The sequence below is a fragment of the Lytechinus pictus genome, chromosome 2 (genome assembly GCF_037042905.1).
Source record: "Lytechinus pictus isolate F3 Inbred chromosome 2, Lp3.0, whole genome shotgun sequence".
Lineage (NCBI taxonomy): Eukaryota > Metazoa > Echinodermata > Echinoidea > Temnopleuroida > Toxopneustidae > Lytechinus > Lytechinus pictus.
The window spans coordinates 35,363,521-35,382,383 of NC_087246.1; the positions used below are offsets into that span (position 1 = coordinate 35,363,521).

Sequence of the window (18,863 nt, forward strand, 5' to 3'; positions counted from 1 at the left end):
GCAGGATTACAACATTGACATCTGGATTCATTCATTGCAGCTGTGAATTACTTTGACGTAAATCAAATTTTACATCACAGTAAAAAAAAAACCCATGACTGTAATATCCAAGCGTTAACACATACCTGATAAATATGGTATATATATATATAAAATGAGGCCAACTCAAAAGATGACGCAGGACACCATCCTTAGCTTTAGCTTTCGTCTTTATTAAGACTTCGTCAGAAGCGTCTGAAAAATACTCACACCTCAAGAGCGTTTGGTACAAGTAAACTTAATATATAACTATTTGTTCATGCAATATTTTTTCCTTAAATCGAGGGTTTGTGAGGTGTCCAGTTCAGTTTTTTTTACTCACATGGTACATTGGAGGACTATAGGCTATGCCATGAAAGATGCACATGTATGGTCAAAAATATTAGAGGGGGCCATATGTGGCTTATTGGGTAAGATTTATTAAAAGTTGCGAGCGAAGCGAGCAAGCCGTATAATAATTTGATCAATCTCATTGCTTTCAAGAGATTTTATTGACAAATTTGACTTTGCCCAACTATCTGTTCCTGAGTGGAATAAACTCCCTCATCAAATAGTAGGCCTAAATGCAAGTTCGCTTGACAGCTTCCCAACTCTCCTGCAAAACCACTTTGAAAATAGACTCCTCCTCATAACGTGCATGCATCCTTAAATTTCACCTTCGAGAGACTATGCTGCAGATAGAGCCCTTTGAATATTATTGCAGAAGAAGACTCTCGTGCTCTAAATAGGATAGGATATCCATTCCAGGGGAGGCTTTCATCAACATTTTTGTCTGACAAGTTGTCAGATGTGAAACCTTTCCTTCATTCTGATTGGTCAAATCACCGTTACTATTAACTGTCCGATAAAACAGGCCTCGGATAAAAAGTCCGTCATTTCATGACATGCTCACCAGGAGGGCCGTAGGATTCGGGAAGGGAAAGGGACGAAGTGGAAGGGACGTAATAGGCTATACAGCCCCCCCCCCCCCCCCGATTAAAAGAAAGTAGACGATTTTGGAAAAATTATGATATACTAGTATTGTATAGGGCCTGACGTCTCTATTTTTTCGCTGCACACTTGCCTCGCGAATCGGCATCTTCGTGCATGCATCATTGAGTCAACACCAGTTTACAGTGTAGGTACCAAGATTGTACGGAAATTACCCCCCCCCCCAAAAAAAAAAAAAAAAAAAAACGAATAGAACCATATTCAAGCTTGTAAGTCGGCAACAGAGCCACTGGCATGATCATTTGCGCCCCAGAAACGAAGGAGGGGCAGGGTCATCATGATTCCACAAAATGTGTATTAGTGTGCATGGGATTAACTTGTGCCTGTAGGCTCTCAAATGCGGGATCACGCATACGAGCGTTTATTGATAGTGGAGGTAGTTACCCCCCCCCCCACCTCCATCCCCCCAAAAAAATGCAGAAAATCTTTGAATTCACCAGGGTTGTGTACCGAAACAAAGAGTACTCTCGAAAAGGCTTAGCAGTCATTTCCCTTCCTCACTGTCAAGGTATCATTTGGGAAAAATACATATCTCCAGCCCCCTTCCCCAACGTACCCCAGCCAGGGAATTCTGCGTATTTGGCGCCCAATTTGCCACAAAATATTGTGGCAAAGCACCCGGCCCCAATAGGTGGGTCCACCTTTGGATGTTTGTTTCCGACGCGCCCACTTCAGTGAATTATATACCCTCGAACAGTACAGACGACGATGCATGTGTTTCATACGGGATGGGGGATGTGTGAGAGAGAGAGAGGGGGGGGGGGACTATTTCACTGAGCCAATATTTAATAGAAATCGGCGAGACAAAGGTGTAGCAATACAACACTTTGGCATTGAAAATGTATATTTCTCTCTTTTATTTTCACAAACGCTATTGGTAGATCAAGGACCAATTTCATAAAAATTTGTTAGAACAACAAAGTACAATTTCTATATTAACAAGTTGGTTATTATCCAATCAAATTTACTGGTTTCAGTAGCTTTAAACTGATATTGTAAATTTGTTATAATACTAGTGTTATAAAACGGGCTCCTGACCCTTGAATTGTCGGCAATAAACATATATGGATAAATAAGTATAGTAATCATGATTACAGTTATTACAACATATGCTGACTACGCACATCCCAACCATATCGAACGAAATATAAATCATGACACTGGGATATTATCCCCTCCCGCATTTCCATAGAATAATACTTTTTTTCTAATTCGAGTAAAATAAATCAATTGTATGTGCACATATTACTTATATCAAGCAATATGGTATATACGAGTCAGTTTCGAACACAATAATAGTTATGTTTGTGATCAAACTGACGAGATACATCTCTAGATCAATGATGTTTCTCCGTAGCTCATTGACCTGTCTTCAAAAGAGCCAGGTATACTTAAAAGTTCAAACTAATCCATTGGACTTACTAATTTACTTTAATTTTATGTCACAATGTCTAGACATATATGTAAGACATTCTATGACATAGACATCTATAGGTAGCCTGAACTTTGGATGGACCTGGGTGGCAATTGGCCAACTGCTAAGTTTTGCCGAAGTCCCGACACTGGTCAACAGCCCATTGTTCCTAAAAGTCAGTCAGCCAAATCGATGAGTTCTAGAGAGGACGTAAAGTGTCCCAATTTCTTTGTGAACCAAATTCACTTGACCGTTTCAATAATGTGATCGAAAAATCATTACACATGTGTATGTTACTCAAAACTTACTATAGTCAGTAAATGACATTGGGCACAATATACCTTTAGGTGGTTTGTGAATGAGGCCTTGGTCACATTAATAATTTGTTGTTTTTTTCATCTAGTTTTCCAAGATTTCAGTGCAAGATCACTGCTTGCAAGAGGTTAAATTAGACGTTAATACAGCTATATCAAGTAGTACTCTTCGCCATTGCCAATTACACACATTTTCTCAATAAATTACTGTCAATAACACATGAAGATATGACTTGCATTAAGTTACTGATATTTCACCACACCCTTGATCATATAATGTAGTACTGATAATAGCATGTTGAATGAAATGATAGTACGAGTCAAGTGTTTATTTCAGTTTGCCTTGAGGAAGAGACGATCACTTATCTGCAACCGCAACCGCCAAACTGTCAATTTCTTTCTCTACTCCCCTGTCAAGTTTATTATAGTCATTAATTATAGCCTCCATAAGACTTTGATCACCATCGGTATCATCATCTCCACAATGTCTTCCATTCCCTAATGTCACCTTCAGATATCCATCACTTGGCATATCACCCGAGCTGGTGTTGTTTGAGACGGCCAACCGCGGTAAAAGTTTATTGTATTCATTTGCATTAACATCTTCCGAGTCATGCTTGCGGATGGCAGACCGATCGAGTTTGTCGTAGTCGGCACTCTCCTCGACGGAACCCTTCGTATGCGTGGCAAGATTTGGTTTAGCAGCGATTGTTGGTTTCCGGTTTACCTTGATGCCTGTCTCTTTATTAGGAGGTTTACCATCTGGTTGTTGGGTAAGACGTAAAGATGCAGGAGCTGTGGAGCTTCCTCGTTTCGATCCTCCAAACTTAAAGTAATACGGATCCTCGTCATCCCCCGTGTCTTTACTAGAAGTCTCAGGATTTATGTTTGAATTCACATTCTTTCCCACCATGTTACCAACTTCGACCAGATCATACGCTTGATCAGGATCGGTTGTCGTCGATGTAGGATCCAGTCCAGGTCGAAGACCGGTATTCCCCCGTGAACCTGGTTCCAGTTTGAAGTAGTAACCACCGGTGCTTCCTTCCGTTGACGCCACAAGTTCGTCGTACTCAGACTCGTCTGGGGGTTGTGCCTTGTTACCAAGCCACTGGTATTGGTGGGGTAAAGATTGGCCTTTGAGGGTTACATATGGATCGCTATTTTGACCATTAGCAGGTGTTGAAGATTTAAGGTTAGCATTGAGTCTCCGTGGCAACGAAGGGTTTTCGTAGGGGTGGTCACTTTTGTCTGTAAACAAGAATAGAAATATAACTTTGAAAACATATGCTCCCATCCTTTCAGATCATGAAGGAAATCTTTGCTGCATATTCACTTTTTTACTTTTATCCCTAAAAGCAAGAAATGTATTTTTTTGTAATTCTGTTTTTATTAAGAAAGGTATTTTTTGTTTCTAACTTCATTTCTCTGAAAATGAAAGAACGAGGTTTTACGAGATATCTCATTTTATTTTTATAAAAGAACATTCAAGAGGCCATAATGTCGTCATGATCCTCAAACAATTAAAAAAAACAAGGTAAGAACTACAAACATCATCAGAATTAAAATTCCAAATAGAACGAAAGCGTAGCTAAAAGAATAACGCTTAACAACTGCCTCTTCTGTATGTCGATTTGGGATCTGCAAAAATGTGTTTTAAATGACCAAGGGTAAAGGGTTTTACCTGAACGCATTGTACTGGATCCATGAGTCTTTCCAGATCTCCGTCCGTCAGTCCTATCATAAAAAGGTAAACATTACATTTATAAGGTTCCAAGCAGAGTATATTTCAAGTTGATTTACTTTGTCTCTAATAAAATCTTTGTCGTTCTAACATTTCAGATTGAAAGGAAATATGGTGTAAACCCACAGAAGAAGGCCCTACACTCTAAAAATGAGAGGATGGAAAAGAGTAAATTACCCTTTAGAAGAGGTGAAGAGTGACGGCGTTTTCAATAAGCATGATAAGGGTGGAACTTAAGCCCCGGGAAAAAGCTGTCACGCCTCGATCGGCCTTTTCCACCCTTTTCGCCTTTTGTGTTCTTCTTTTCAATCGTCTCTTTCTTTCAGTCCTTTCGCGCTCGTCCTTATTTCGGTCCTCCCTCACTTCCTTACTTTTTTCCTTTTTCTTATTGTTTACGTCATCTAAGAACTAAGAACTGTCCACTTACTTGGGCTTGTTTCTGGCCTGTTTTCTCCTTCTGTACAGGCAGAATATAAGAATGGTGATTGCTATGGTAGCCAGTATCACCGACACCACGCTGACACTTGCAATCACTGCTCTACTGGCCATTCCCCGATCGCTTGATGTGATGTTAGGAGGTCCTGAAAATGATCAAACAAATAGTCATAATATGAGTATGACGGGTGTTGGGGGAACGGACAGTCAAATATCAGTAACCTCTTTCCCACTTGGATTTCAAAAACACATTAAAATATGATTAGGACCATTTTCTTTCATCTATGGTCGATATTTTCATACATAACTATGGGACAATTCATGACACATTGCGTTCAGAAATCGTATTATTATTCATTCCCGAGAAAAAAAAAAATGTATTTTCATCTACCTACCTACTGCTGTTGAGGATAGTAGCCGGTACTCAATTGTTACGTCATTCGTCATGAGCCGGTAATAAGTGGATACACATTATAAAATGTAGAGACAGTGCGTAGAATATTGCTTTCAGTGTTACCTATCGATTATGAGGCTATCCATCAGCTAATGTGCAAAAGTCATCGAGAAACACTGGAAGATAAATCTGCAAAATGAAACAAGAAACGAAATGGCAGATTTTAATATTAAATGTGCTCACATGCAGACACAATACAATGATACATCCATCTGGCAACTTAAGTCCGAAAATTCTACATGAAAACAAGAGATGACACGAAAAATAATCAAACATCGCCCAATATCACTCTAGTATGATAGATCTTTTGTCATTTTTGTATTTTGACTTTATAAACCACAAGGCCAATGTAGAGTTTGTGTTTGACAATTATTTACCTGATACTAATTAATTCGCTGTGTTACAATGTTTGACAAATCCTCCCGGGGGGGGGGGGCTGTCATTTTTAGGTGGACACCATTTGTGTATCTCAGATCGATGGTACAGAAGGCAACGGAGTTTTGAAAACGGACTCTCTAAAAACTAAAATGTTAAATAAAAAAATGAAAGGTTTAGAGGAGTAACAACCTTTTCTAAATGTTGCATTTACCACTTTTAATGGTTCGACCCAACATTTAAATTTTTGGATTCAGCTTTATAAAAGATTGGATATATAACTTTCGGAAAATTATGTCATCTCTCCAACTTTCGATTGCTGATTTAAATTTCAGTTTTTAGAGTGAACAAAATGATGCCAACTTACAATTAACATTGAAGATAAAGATTGTACATAAAAAGTTTAATAATTTTATCCCACTGCATTTTCTTCACAATTTTCAGTGATATTGTCAATATTAGCCATCCAATTTAACAAGCATTCTTTTTCTTGGGTTCTATATACTTTCTTCCAGGGGCGTCGATCCATTTTTCAGATTGGGGGGGGGGGGGCAAAATCATTAACGTTCCAAAGGCGCTCGATCGTATAAGACACCCATCCACACCCCCCCCCCCACACACACACACACACTTTTTTTTTCTTGCTTTTTTAGCCTTTATTCAGATACTATTACATTTTTCATACATACAAGGGTAATAAATCAAATACATGTATGCAAATTAAAGCGAAGTACACTTATACAGCAATATAACAAATGAAATAATATACATCTTGATATAAATTTTTCGAACAAATATTATCATAACCCATAATACCAATAACAAAAACCTCGTAATTTCACATGTATTTACTGTATAATAATACCGTATTGTATGATGAAAAATCACAAGTACAGACTTTTTTAAGTGAAGAGGTTATCCCATAATAAAGAAAAGTACTTATACATGTATATCCATTCCTCCAACTTTTGTAAGACAATACAGAAAAAAAAAGTCTCTATGTTTATTCTTAGAAAGTATACAATAATCTGAATAAAGATTTTATGTATAAAGCACACACGAAAACAAAACAAAACACAACATCAACAAAATAAAACAAACAAAACCTTTTCCACACACCCTCTCACACACACCCACACACACACATATATATGACTCATGAGACACAGACACGTATCTCACCAACAAATTAATGCGAGCGCGAGCTGATTTTTTTTTTAGCATACTGACAGGAAAAGCGTACCTGTTTAGGGCTGTTTGTAACTCATGAGGATACATATCTCACTACACAGATAGTACGAGTGCCGAAAGTGAGCTAAAATTTCTTTATATTCTGACCTGAAAGCTTGATATTCTAAGCATTTTTGGTACTAATGATTAAGATTGGTATCTAAAAGAAGAATAGATGCGAGCGCAAAGCGCGAGCTGATAATTTTGATATTTCGATCTGAAAAAAATGACAGTTTAATGGAAGTTTTTGATAAAGAACAAGATATATATCCAAGAAAAGATGATTGCAAATCGAAGCAGGAGTTCTTTTGAAGCTTAAAACTGAAAATGGGACATTTACATTCACCTATTCAATCATGAAAAGTAAGGGTTTTTACTACAGAAATGATGCGAGCACGAAGCGCGAGCTAAAAAAAATTATATTCCAATCTGAAAAGCAGACATTTTGAGCACGATTTTAAATAAAGAACGAGTTGTGTATCTCAATCTCGCTTGCTGAACATTACAATCTAGTTTTTTTTTGGTATATCCGGAATTATTGGGGGGCAAAATGATATGTTTGCCCCCCCAATATTTTCATTGGTGGGGCGATCGCCCCCCCTGCCCCCCAGGATCGACGCCTCTGCTTTCTTCCTTATACTTTGTTTGTTTTATATTCTAATATTTCTAATCAAATTTCAGCGCATGTTTTGTGTTTAAATAAACCCGTTTTAGCAAGCCAAGGAATCGTTAGCATATATAGATCGGTCTTTTGTATTAATATTTCTGTAGATTAAACATATGCCGCGTAGGTATATGTCTATCAAGTTACGTTTTCAAATCTGAGGAGAGCTAAAATTAACTTTTCGGTTTTGTGGGACTTTGATTTTGTGAAAATATGACGGAGTGAATTCTTTTTTTTTCTCGTGTTCTAACCGAATACTAAACCAAAGTGTGGCTAACCATTACTATAATAGTGTTTAGAAATCACCCAATGATCTACAATGCTGTCAGGAAATCTAGTTCATCTCTTTAATCATGTCAATTCACCACAAACCGCATCAAATGTGCAATATAACGGTAAAATATGTGGAATATTATTTGATGATTTCCTCTGTCTAGTGTTGGATTACTGCCAACATGGCCCTGGGAAGCGGGGGTCTCCATAAGCAGCACTCCCTGAAATTCTCGTACATGTGGAAAATTTTAAAAATGTATCCAAAAAGACCTTTATTTTGTAGTGAAGCCCTTTTTTTTTCTTTTTTTTTTTGCTTGTCAATTTTCTCTGAACAAAAATGGCTTTCGTTTTGTAGTGATTTTTTTTTTGCTTTTCAAATTTACATTCAGCACCCCGCTATTTCAGTGGCACATCCCAGTCCGAACTAATTACCCACCCCCCCCCCCCCGGGCCCTTTGCACGCTGAACAGTTTCAATAAAATCATGATTTGCGTTCACTCCTACTCCTTTCATTTAATACAATACATCTTTATTTTCTATTCTTTCTCCTTTATTTTTTAAATTCTTTTGTGAATCCTTTGGGGTTTTTCATCATCGTGATTTGACGGTAAAATTTCCCCTTCCTTCCTTATCGCTGATAACTCCTACCGAATGATCCTACTTTGAATAATACAGGAATTGCAAAAATAACAACAGTCTATATCCATATTTCAACTAATTATTTCTCTTCCTGAAACTGATAGTATGAAATGAAATAATATGGGTATTTACCATACCATGATATGTAAGAATATGTAATCTGTAAGAAAATATAGAATATTATTGTAAAAGGAAAATTGAAACCGAGGGGGGGGGGGGGGTGTTAAAAAAAGGTTTAATTGAATTTTCAACCGGGAAATTTGTTATTAACATGATCAAGGAAGTGGTATTCAATATATTCTCCCAATTGCGAGGTAAGGAGAAAGGAGAGAAACAGGAAGGATGTAACGACCTAAAGACACATGTATAAAATATTGTGACTAACATGTAGTTTGGCTACATTCTTTGAAACCTGGGAACCTCGAAACTGGTACAGAGTCATCAGCATCTTGTATTGAACGATGTCAAATCGGTGAACTTGTCCTTTTGAACGATTTAGTAAAACGACTGCAACGTTGGAATTCAAAACCACATTATAATACAAATTTGCACTTTGCACTCATACCACATGTACGTAAACAATGAGTGAAACGCAATTCACAAACACCATACCTGCATGTACTGAACTGAGCGAGTCACTTATTCACAATACTTCTATAACTAATTGTTGATGTTTTATGACAGAATTGAGATCAAATAATCAAATTTATATGTTTTTAGTCTTCCTAGCTGTCTCTACTCCTCTTCTTCTTAATCATTACCATCTCCATCATCATCATCGTCATCATCTTCATCATCATCATCATTATCATCATCATCACCATCATCATCATCATCATCTTCATCATCATCATCTTCATCATCATCATCATTATCTTCATCATCATCATCATCACCACCACCATCACCACCATCGTCATCATCTTCTTCATCATCATCATCATCATTCATCATCATCATTTCCCCCAGCAATTTCTCTCTGATATGTGCAGTCATTAATTTTGATTGAAAATAACTATATTATCCCAAGCTCTTACAATCTAATAAACTTGAATTGCCTAGATTTCCCGTAATCGTCTGTATCCACTGATGATATCTACTTAAGGCTTTCACCATACAATATCAATTTTTTTTTATTTGTTTGTTTGTGTTGTAGATGATCATATTTAGCTCTTTTGCATCGCTATTGATCAGCATGCCCATGTTGAAAATTGAATAACAATAATGACATCAAGAAATGTATTTATAAAAAAAAGATGACATCCTACAATTTTTGAAACCAGAAGTTGATAGCACATTGTTTTTGTTGTAAGATAAGCAAACTGCAATGTAAGATTGGGAATAATGAGTATGGTGTCGTTATAGCATTGTTAGACACATAATTCATGAAATCGTACTGCACTGTAAATGCGATATGTTGCAGTGCAAATACTTAGCTCATTATACCAATAATTACGAATGAATATTGATTCGTAAAGAAACGAAGTAATATCATGTATTTATAATGAGAGCAATTATATCACATGGATGATTAAACATCTAATTTAATTGTGTGGTGTAGGTTTTGTATTTTGGTTAACCTACCGGTTTGATCGAATAAGGAAGTAGCAGTTAAAAACAAAATGAGAAGGAAATCACTGGATACAATATTCTAATGTTTAGTGTTTTTATTATTATTTCAACTTTCATTAGTTTTAACTTCCGGGGGGGGGGACATTTTTAATGGGCAGATTCACCCTCTGCTCCCCGGTCAGCATAATGCTCGCCTCTCGCCCTTCGTTTTCTTCGTCTTATACGTAGAAGGCTCCAGGAGCGGGGCCAGTGTTTTTTAATATGGGGGGGGGGGGAGCCGGGGCATTATTACCCAAAGATAATGTCATTTTTCGCTCTCTCATTTGCTAGGAGTATTATAGATTTACATATGGTACGGACCTCTTACTTAAAAAAGTCTTTCGTCTAATTCTCTCTTTTTTCTTACTTCTTCTATTCCCGTTTCCTGCCGCGTTTTTTTTTTTCTCTATACATGAGACACCCTATTAAAGGGCGGACTCATTCCTGCCCGTGAATCGCCACCCCTACCTACACTACTGCATGCGACAAAACTCCAGAGGAAATATCGGCTAATTACGAATATGATCAGAGCACGGCCAGTCGAAAACAGCCGTTTTATTGATTTTAATTCAAACCACCTATATGTAGTTGGTACAAAAAAATTTAAAACGGCTGTTTTCGACTCGCCGTACGGCCGCCGTAGAGCAAATGTGACCAAGGTATAAGCAGGAAGAACGAAACGAAAGAAGCGATACCTAATATTTGTCATCCTGTTGGTGAAGCTTGTATGAAAGCTGTGTACATAACATACATTTCAATCTTTTGTTTAGTCTCATAAAAACTAAATTTAAAGATCCAAATTTGAAAACACTTGAAACAAAATAATTTGCAATTTGTGTTTTCATTCTTTCCTTAATTTATTATGATCATCTCAATTGCCAAGTGTGTAATTATTGTAATTTAAAATATTGATTTCTTAATAAACACAAATATATATGTGTGTGTTACCGAAAAGGAGGATTTGGTTGTCGATCTATACAAAACCCATATTTTGTTAATGAAATCGCACTATACCAGAGTAAAGTCGCCTTTTTAAGTTCTCTTGTCCTCCTATCAAAATACCATGGCCCCGCCTTAAGTAGGTCCATGGATGAACGGATGAAACCCCGGGGGGGGGGGCACTCAGTATATAATGCATAGTGGGTATGTGCCGCGGAGGGGACCCCCATTTTTACACTCAAATTTCCGTTCCGAGGCATAGCATTTTTGTCTTATCGAGAAAAAGAACAAAGAAAGCCGCTCCAAAGCATAGCATTTTCTTCTTCTCTAGAAAAAAAGAAGAAGAAAAAACCGCTCCAGGGCTTCGCATATTTTCCGTTACGCCGTTCCGGTCGCAATTTTGGTGAAAAGCGGCCGCAGCTCGCTGTCTAACCATCGCCTCTGCGCTAGCGCCCCCGGCAGTCGTGCCGTAGCCCAGCTGCATGCACGTTCCATAGGGATGCATACGCATTCGCACACAGGCGACCCGTTCCAATTAAGGACCCCCGTTTTCACAAACATTTGTAGTTCCGAAGCCCGTTCCGAGGACCCTCCTTTTTACAATAAGCCCGCTCCAAGGCCCCCGTTTTTTGTCTCGCCCGCGGCACACCCCCACCACTTTTTTGGTCGAGTGCCCCCCCCGGGGATGAAACTCAGATGTGACATATAATTGCGATGCTAGTCATGGCAAGTATGAATCGAAATCTATTGTAATGCTGTAGTCATCGGAATGTAGCATTTTGAAACTATATATCCAGTGTTGACCTTCTAGCTAGCTAGCAGAGATCGCACTATACCTGAGTAAATCTGAGTTTCAATTTCACTTTAGGTGGTTTTCTTTGAAATTATATATCCCTCATACACATATACCCGCTTTTATGGGTAAATATTTTCAATTACCATGGACCATCATTAAAAATGAGAATTTATTGAATTAAAAGGTAACATTTGAAACTGCTGCTGGCAATAACGTCACAAATTCAAATTTTCAAAAATTCTACCTTTTCATTTTTAATGAATTTTTGTCAAACAATCAATCAATCAATTCAATCATTTTATTTTCCACTTTCAATTTCATATTTACAATTTTTGATACAATTGACATAGTAACATATAATCACATTTGAAGTACATTTAAAAATTGATAACATTCTAAAATTACAATAGACAATTATCAAATCGAAATATAAATAATTGAAAGGGAGGGAGGGCTAACTGATAAGCAGAGCTTGTATAATGCAGGCCCCCCTAATGTTGTAATTACGTGTTTATAGCAACTGAATTGCTCTTTTGTAAAAAACAAACAAACAAACAAATAACAATATTTACATTATGTAATATATACATTATAATACAAATCATATGCATCATATTAAAAAAATATATGAATCATTCATAGTGTATACAAATTATTAAAGGTTTCCTACTTAGCTATGAAGGCTTAATTTGTAATTGATGAATTAAATATTTAGTATTAATTCGGGAGAAATGATTTAAGTCGTTTTTTGAACATTTGTATAGAATTGCTTTGTTTTATATCAATTGTAAAATAATTCCATAGCTTAGGACCCATAAAAATAAACCTTTTTTGAGCAAATGATGTTCTGTTCAGTGGTAAATGAAAAGAGTTTGCTTGGCGAGTGAAGTGACTATGAATCGAACTATTTTTAAAAAACATATCAATTAGAGGCAAAGGTAGTTGTTTAGTATTAAGCTTGAACATAAACTGTCCAAGTTGAAAAGTGTACAGTTCTTTAATTTTCAGAATTTTATTTTTCAAGAATAGATTATTTGAATGTGCCCGGAAATCTGCATTATTTATTACACGAATAGCTCTTTTTTGCAATATAAATAGTTTATCGATCAGCCAAATTGTTGCATTACCCCAAGCAATAAGTCCATAATTTAAGTAAGGGAGGATTAATGTAGAATACAAGGATAACATAATAGTGTGTGGTAACAATTGTTCTCTATTTTCTTATTAAAACAGTCATGACTTACCTCTTAAAATTTGATTTATTTTTCTGAATAGTCTTTTCACTTCAATATTGAAGATTCCTGAATGTGCTAAAGAGCAAAGTTTATGTGTCACTATAATCTGGGGGGGGGGGGAGGGGGCAGTAAAATTTATTGCTGTACACAAGCGTGGCCACATTATTTCTGAACACCCCCTAAACGAGTTTTTCTCTGTGTGCAAAATAACCCCCCAAAACAAGTTTTTCGCGGACTTTATTTACACATTTTGGCCCCTAAACAAGTTGTCGCCAGAATATGACCCCGGGGAAAAAGCTTGGGAAAAAATACCCTAAACACGTTTGGCTAGTCTAAAAAAAAGGTTTGGAAAAAAAAACATACCCTAAATACGTTTGACCCTGCGATTGACCCTGCGATTGACCATTGACCAGTCTTTCAAAACTACCCCTTTTTTAAAAAATCGGTGTTTTTGATACCCTTAATGAGTGCACGCGCGGCCCGCGTCCAAATCTGAAAAATCACTCCTTTAAACACGTTTTTTTTTTTTGGTCACGCGTGTGCACAGCAATATATTTGACTCCCCCGGACTATAATTTACATGGTACAAATAAAAACAGGGATGTATCTAGCTGTTGCTGCTGTGTTGAAAGTCATTTCAGATATTCTATGTTGGTCACCATCTGCAATAGGCCCTAAACACTAAATTTAAATCATCACCTGCGCAACTGAAATTTTGCAAATTGGATCTCGTTTCTCATCTCAGTTTATACATAAAGTATTGCACTGGTCTGTGATGAACATTTTGATTTCGGAGATCTCCTGAGCGTAGCGACAAAAGTATTTATACCTATTTATATTAACCCAAGGTAAATAGTAAATGGGACAAATAATCTGAAGGACAACGTAACACAATATATTTACTCACACACACACTTCACAACAATGACTATATAGATAACTTACTCATTCTTGACTCATACATGTGTAACAACGGTGTCCCTCTCTGAGCAGATTCCAGAGAACTGTACTTCTATTTTCTTTTTGGTGGGATACATTCGATGTTTTCCTGTCCAGTTTCAATTCCTTGAAGTTACCGACATGATCACGATCTCTTAAACGGAAACTCAAGTGTGAATGTTTGGGTCGTAGAGAGTCATAAACTGTTTTATATAACTGTCATTGAAACTGCATCCCTTAGTACAGTCCTTCACTGAGACGACATGCAATTAACGCAGGGACCTGTTTCGATCTGAGTGTCTCGCTCCAGTAAACCGACTCAATGCTTATTTCAATTCGAATTCATTATTCTTTCTGTTTGCACTCTATTATTCATCAGCACCAGGTATTCACGGACTGCTGACAGACTTTGAAAGACTTCAGTAAACCGAGGATTTGTTTACATATTTTTTTTTGTGAGTGTCCTTGTTTTTTGTTGTTCTTTCAAAGTATATTTTTAGCACCACTGGAAAAACCATGATAATGACACTACGTAATCACTGTTTAACAATCAATGTAAACATCAATGAATTTCGCAGTGGCCAGTACGATGGAAACAATTTCCGCATATATATATATATATATATATATATATATATATATATATACGAAAAAAAATGACAAGACGATTTGACGCTGCTGAAAGACCACAATTTATTCCAAGCTTTCGGCTTCAAGCCTTCTTCTATACAAAAAGTCGAATAAAACATATCGATAGTACAAAAGGAACCACAGAGGTGAATTATCGGATGGTCTAATACCACTTGGTCTACTTATTAGTTCGTCCAACTTCACATAGTCTAAACTCATTTAGTCTACAACCAGTTCGTCTAATATCCAATTCGTCTAATTCCCACTTGGTCTAATATCCAATTTGTCTAATTTCCATTTGGGCTAATAACCAGTTGGGCTAATTTTCACTTGGTCTAATATCCAATTCGTCTAATTCCCACTTGGTCTAATATCCAATTAGTCTAATCAGCAGTTGGGCTAAAACCATTTAGTCTAATTTCCAGTTGGTCTAACAACACTTGGTCTAATTTCCACTTCGGCTAATTTCCATTTAGTCTAATTTCCACTTGGTCTAATATCCAATTGGTCTAATGACCACTTGGTCCAATAGCCAATTGGTCTAATACCCAGTTGGGCTAATCGTCACTTGGTCTAATTTTCATTTGGTCTACATGTAATTCACACTTGGTCTAATGTCCATTTATTCTAACATAACATCATTCATTATTATTTATTTGATCTAGCATTAAATATGGTAGTGGATAAATACCATGCATCAGTTAATACATGTCGCCAGGATCCGGAGGGGTAGAGCCGGGGTAGGGCTGGTGGGTGCAAAACCTCACCGTGAAGGACTATCGATGACGAGATAGTAGCTCATCAAATGAATTATTCTAATCATATATAATTCGTATAATTAGGCCTACATATCGATTATATAGATGATGATGAAAATGATAACATACTCATAATCATTACATCACCGCATGCACATTTACAGAACAATAATTTGGGGACCGTGTAGCTTATAATGGTCGAATGGCGGGGTTTAACCAGAATAACATTATTATTAAGAAAGGAACGAAAATATAATGTAATTGATTATCTGGTAAACATGTTTATGCCTCTTTTAGATCATTGCTTTCCGCCATTACGGACAAAACTTGAACTTGACGGAAAATAAGCAATAGCTATGCAGTTTGGGGATTCCAAAAGTTACAAAGCCATTAGATGATGTAATTTTGTTACAAATATTTTGTTTAGTTATTCCAATAGTTAGTTTAGAGGCAAATAACAGACAAGTTAGATAGAGTTTGATAACACTATACAGGTTTATTGGGTTAGCTGCGACAACATCACTGCGACCATCTTGGTAGCCTCCATATAGACGTGTTAATAACATAGTATAGTCTACGTTTGCAGACCTTTATCAGTTATCACCACTGTAGTCATTCATCTTCTTCTCATTCTGTTTTTTGTTCTACTTCTTCGCCTCCTCCTTAAAATGGACTGAAAGGTTTCCCAGCCCATCAAGGAAATCAAGGAAATAAGGGATTTTTAAAATGTTTTTCCAGTCATGGAAAAATCAGGGAATTGCCTCAATTTAAATCAGGGGAAAATGCCTCAAATGAGGGTAAAATCAGGGAATTTTGATCTGCCCAAAGTCGAAAGCACGATAGTCAGTCAGACTCTGTTATATTTTGTTGTATATTAAAACAACATTCATTGAATGACATGTTAAGATGTTTTTTAGTGTAGCCTCTTGTACTTCAGTACAAGTATAGGCCTACTGGTACATATAATTAAAAATAATAATAGGCCTACATGTATATACAAAATAATAATACATGTAATTCACTGCAGCAACTTAGAAAACACGAGAGACTGGGAATGCGTTTAGATAATTATCAGGGAATTTTTAAACATCTTCAGAGAAAAATCAGGGATTTTGGTTTTCTTGAAAAGCTGGGAACCCTGTTTGGGTTAAGCCAGCCGGTAACTATCTACAGTAGATCATATACAATAATATGGCGTTATTTTACAGAAAAATAGCAAAATTTATTGTTTTTCCCCAAAACCTTCAAAAATCCCCTGAAACAGACAAAAAATCCCCAAAGTTTGTTTAATCCCCAAATAATTTTTTTTCATCTCCACAGGCTTTTGAAAATCCCCATATTTTTCAAAATTTGGGGATGGAAATATAGTCACTCTAGTCTAACTGTACTCCAATATCGAGGGGCGCGCGTGTGAAGATTCAAAGCCGGCGCGCGGAAAGTAACTTGAAAAATTTCACCAGAAAATTGAAAACAAGTAACCTTGCAAACTTTACAAATTAGACCAAGTGGCATGTAGACGAAATGAATGTTAGACTATCTGGAAATTAGACGAAATGGAAATTAGCCGAAATGGAAATTAGACCAACTGCACATTAGACCAACTGAATAATGGACCAAGTGAGGATTAGACCAACTGCAATATAGACCAAGTGAATGATGGACCAAGTGAGGATTAGACCAACTGGTATTAGACCAACTAGTATTAGACCAACTGACTATTAGACGAACTGATATTAGACCAAATACAATTAGACCAAGTGACAATTAGACCAAGTAACGATTAGCCAAACTGGGCATTAGACCAAGTGGCTATTTGAACAAGTGGTCATTAGACCATTAGACCAAGTGGTCATTAGACCAATTGGCTATTAGACCAAGTGGTCATTAGACTAATTGGCTATTAGACCAAGTGGTCATTAGACCAAAATAATATTGGACTAAGTGGGTTTAGCCCGAATGTTGTTAGACCATCTGATGATTAGACCAAGTGATATTAGACCATCCGTCAGTAAACCGCAACAGATAGGCCTATACATGTATGTACATATATAATAACATATATAATAACAACGTCGTATATAATATATACATGAATGTATGTCTTAATGTGTCGTGTGTTCGGTTTCTTGTGTGATATAGTGTAAGTGCAATAGAGTGTGCCTTAAGTTAATTGAATCGGAAAGTATATGGTCGAGGTGGATTATAGGTCATTTAACGTTACATTGTTATCTTATAAAATAAAATATTCATGTCTATGAAATTTGTAATTATATATGTTGTTATTATATCTGTACATCCATGTATAGGCATATCTGTTGCTCCTTTTGAACAATTGATATGCTTCATTCGATTTTTGTTTATATAGAATCCATGAAGAAGGCTTGAAGCCGTAAGCTTGGAATAAATTGTGGTCTATCAGCAACGTCAAATCGTCTTGTCATTTTTTCGTCTACGTATTTGGTACAAGACACAGATATATATATATATATATATATAAATGTGTGAAATTGTTCTCTTCATCCATTTTTTTCACAAAATATTTAAATAAAAGAGTTGCCAAAGCTGTTGTACATGTATAATTTCACACATTTGTATACTTTCTCCTATACGTGTACTGTATCGAAGCAATAGCTTTGATCCAGCTGAGGCATGGCGGCTTTTCATTGTTCAAAACCAAGCTACACCCGACAAAGGAAATTATAATTGGTATAGTGGTGAAAATCTGTCTATCTGACGGTCAATCGGATCGGGGTCGCCCTTGCCACTAACCCGTCTCTGTGGTCTAGTGGTTAAGGCACCGGCGTTCAAAGCTGGGGGCCCGGGTTGATTCCCGGCAGATACATTTTTCGGCATCACCAATTTTTCCAAAGGGCAGATAGCTCTGGAGAACCTTGATTTAAGCTACGCCTACCATTGTTCTCTTTATCCATTTCTTTCACAATATATATATATATATATACTTGGAATATACAGAGAGATCCTTTTATTGCGAGCTTTCGCCACACTGCCCATCATCAGACCAACATTACTGGAACATCAACAAAGATTTAATTGCGAAATTATTTTTGTGTATACATGTGGATCAAAAAGTTTGTTTGACTATTAAGATCAATAACTATAAGGTTACACGGGCCTAATTACAACTGGCAGGCAAAAGATATTCATTCGAGCCAACCCATTCTCAATATTTAGATTTGAAATTGCTGATTGACAAAAATAGTAAGATTAAACGAGAACTTACCTGTTTGAAGCTTAATTGTTATTTTATAAGTAATGTAAGGGGAGATATTACGTCACAATGAGAGAGCCCGCCAGTGAGCGCACGAGGTCTTGACTTCAATCTTAGAAGCAAAATTCAGACCGTGACATCTGTAGCAACGGAAA

The 18,863-nt window shown here is 36.7% G+C and overlaps 1 protein-coding gene across 2 annotated transcripts; it reads right to left on the reverse strand.

Annotated features, from left to right (window-relative positions):
• Positions 1–193: 193 nt before the first annotated feature.
• On the reverse strand, positions 194–14,509 carry LOC129272812 (uncharacterized). 2 transcript variants are annotated; one of them, XM_064115636.1, is made up of 5 exons: positions 14,098–14,509; positions 5,332–5,519; positions 4,929–5,082; positions 4,442–4,494; positions 194–4,008 (listed from the first exon to the last, which is right to left on the reverse strand). In XM_064115636.1, exons 2-5 carry the CDS (start codon positions 5,381–5,383, stop codon positions 3,116–3,118), a joined length of 1,152 nt encoding a protein of 383 aa, XP_063971706.1. In that variant the 5' UTR covers positions 5,384–5,519; positions 14,098–14,509; the 3' UTR covers positions 194–3,115. The 2 variants fall into 2 exon arrangements, with proteins under 2 accessions (XP_063971706.1, XP_063971707.1); XM_064115637.1 differs by having other exon boundaries at positions 5,454–5,519; positions 14,098–14,385.
• Positions 14,510–18,863: the final 4,354 nt, after the last annotated feature.

Excerpts from the sequence above, each read along its gene's own strand:
- LOC129272812 (XM_064115636.1), bottom strand. The coding sequence starts at position 5,383 with ATGACGAATGACGTAACAATTGAGTACCGGCTACTATCCTCAACAGCA. Across the intron at positions 5,083-5,331 it reads ACTATCCTCAACAGCAGTAG|GACCTCCTAACATCACATCA; the intron begins GTAGGTAGATGA and ends GATCATTTTCAG. Across the intron at positions 4,009-4,441 it reads ATCCAGTACAATGCGTTCAG|ACAAAAGTGACCACCCCTAC; the intron begins GTAAAACCCTTT and ends TCTTGTTTACAG.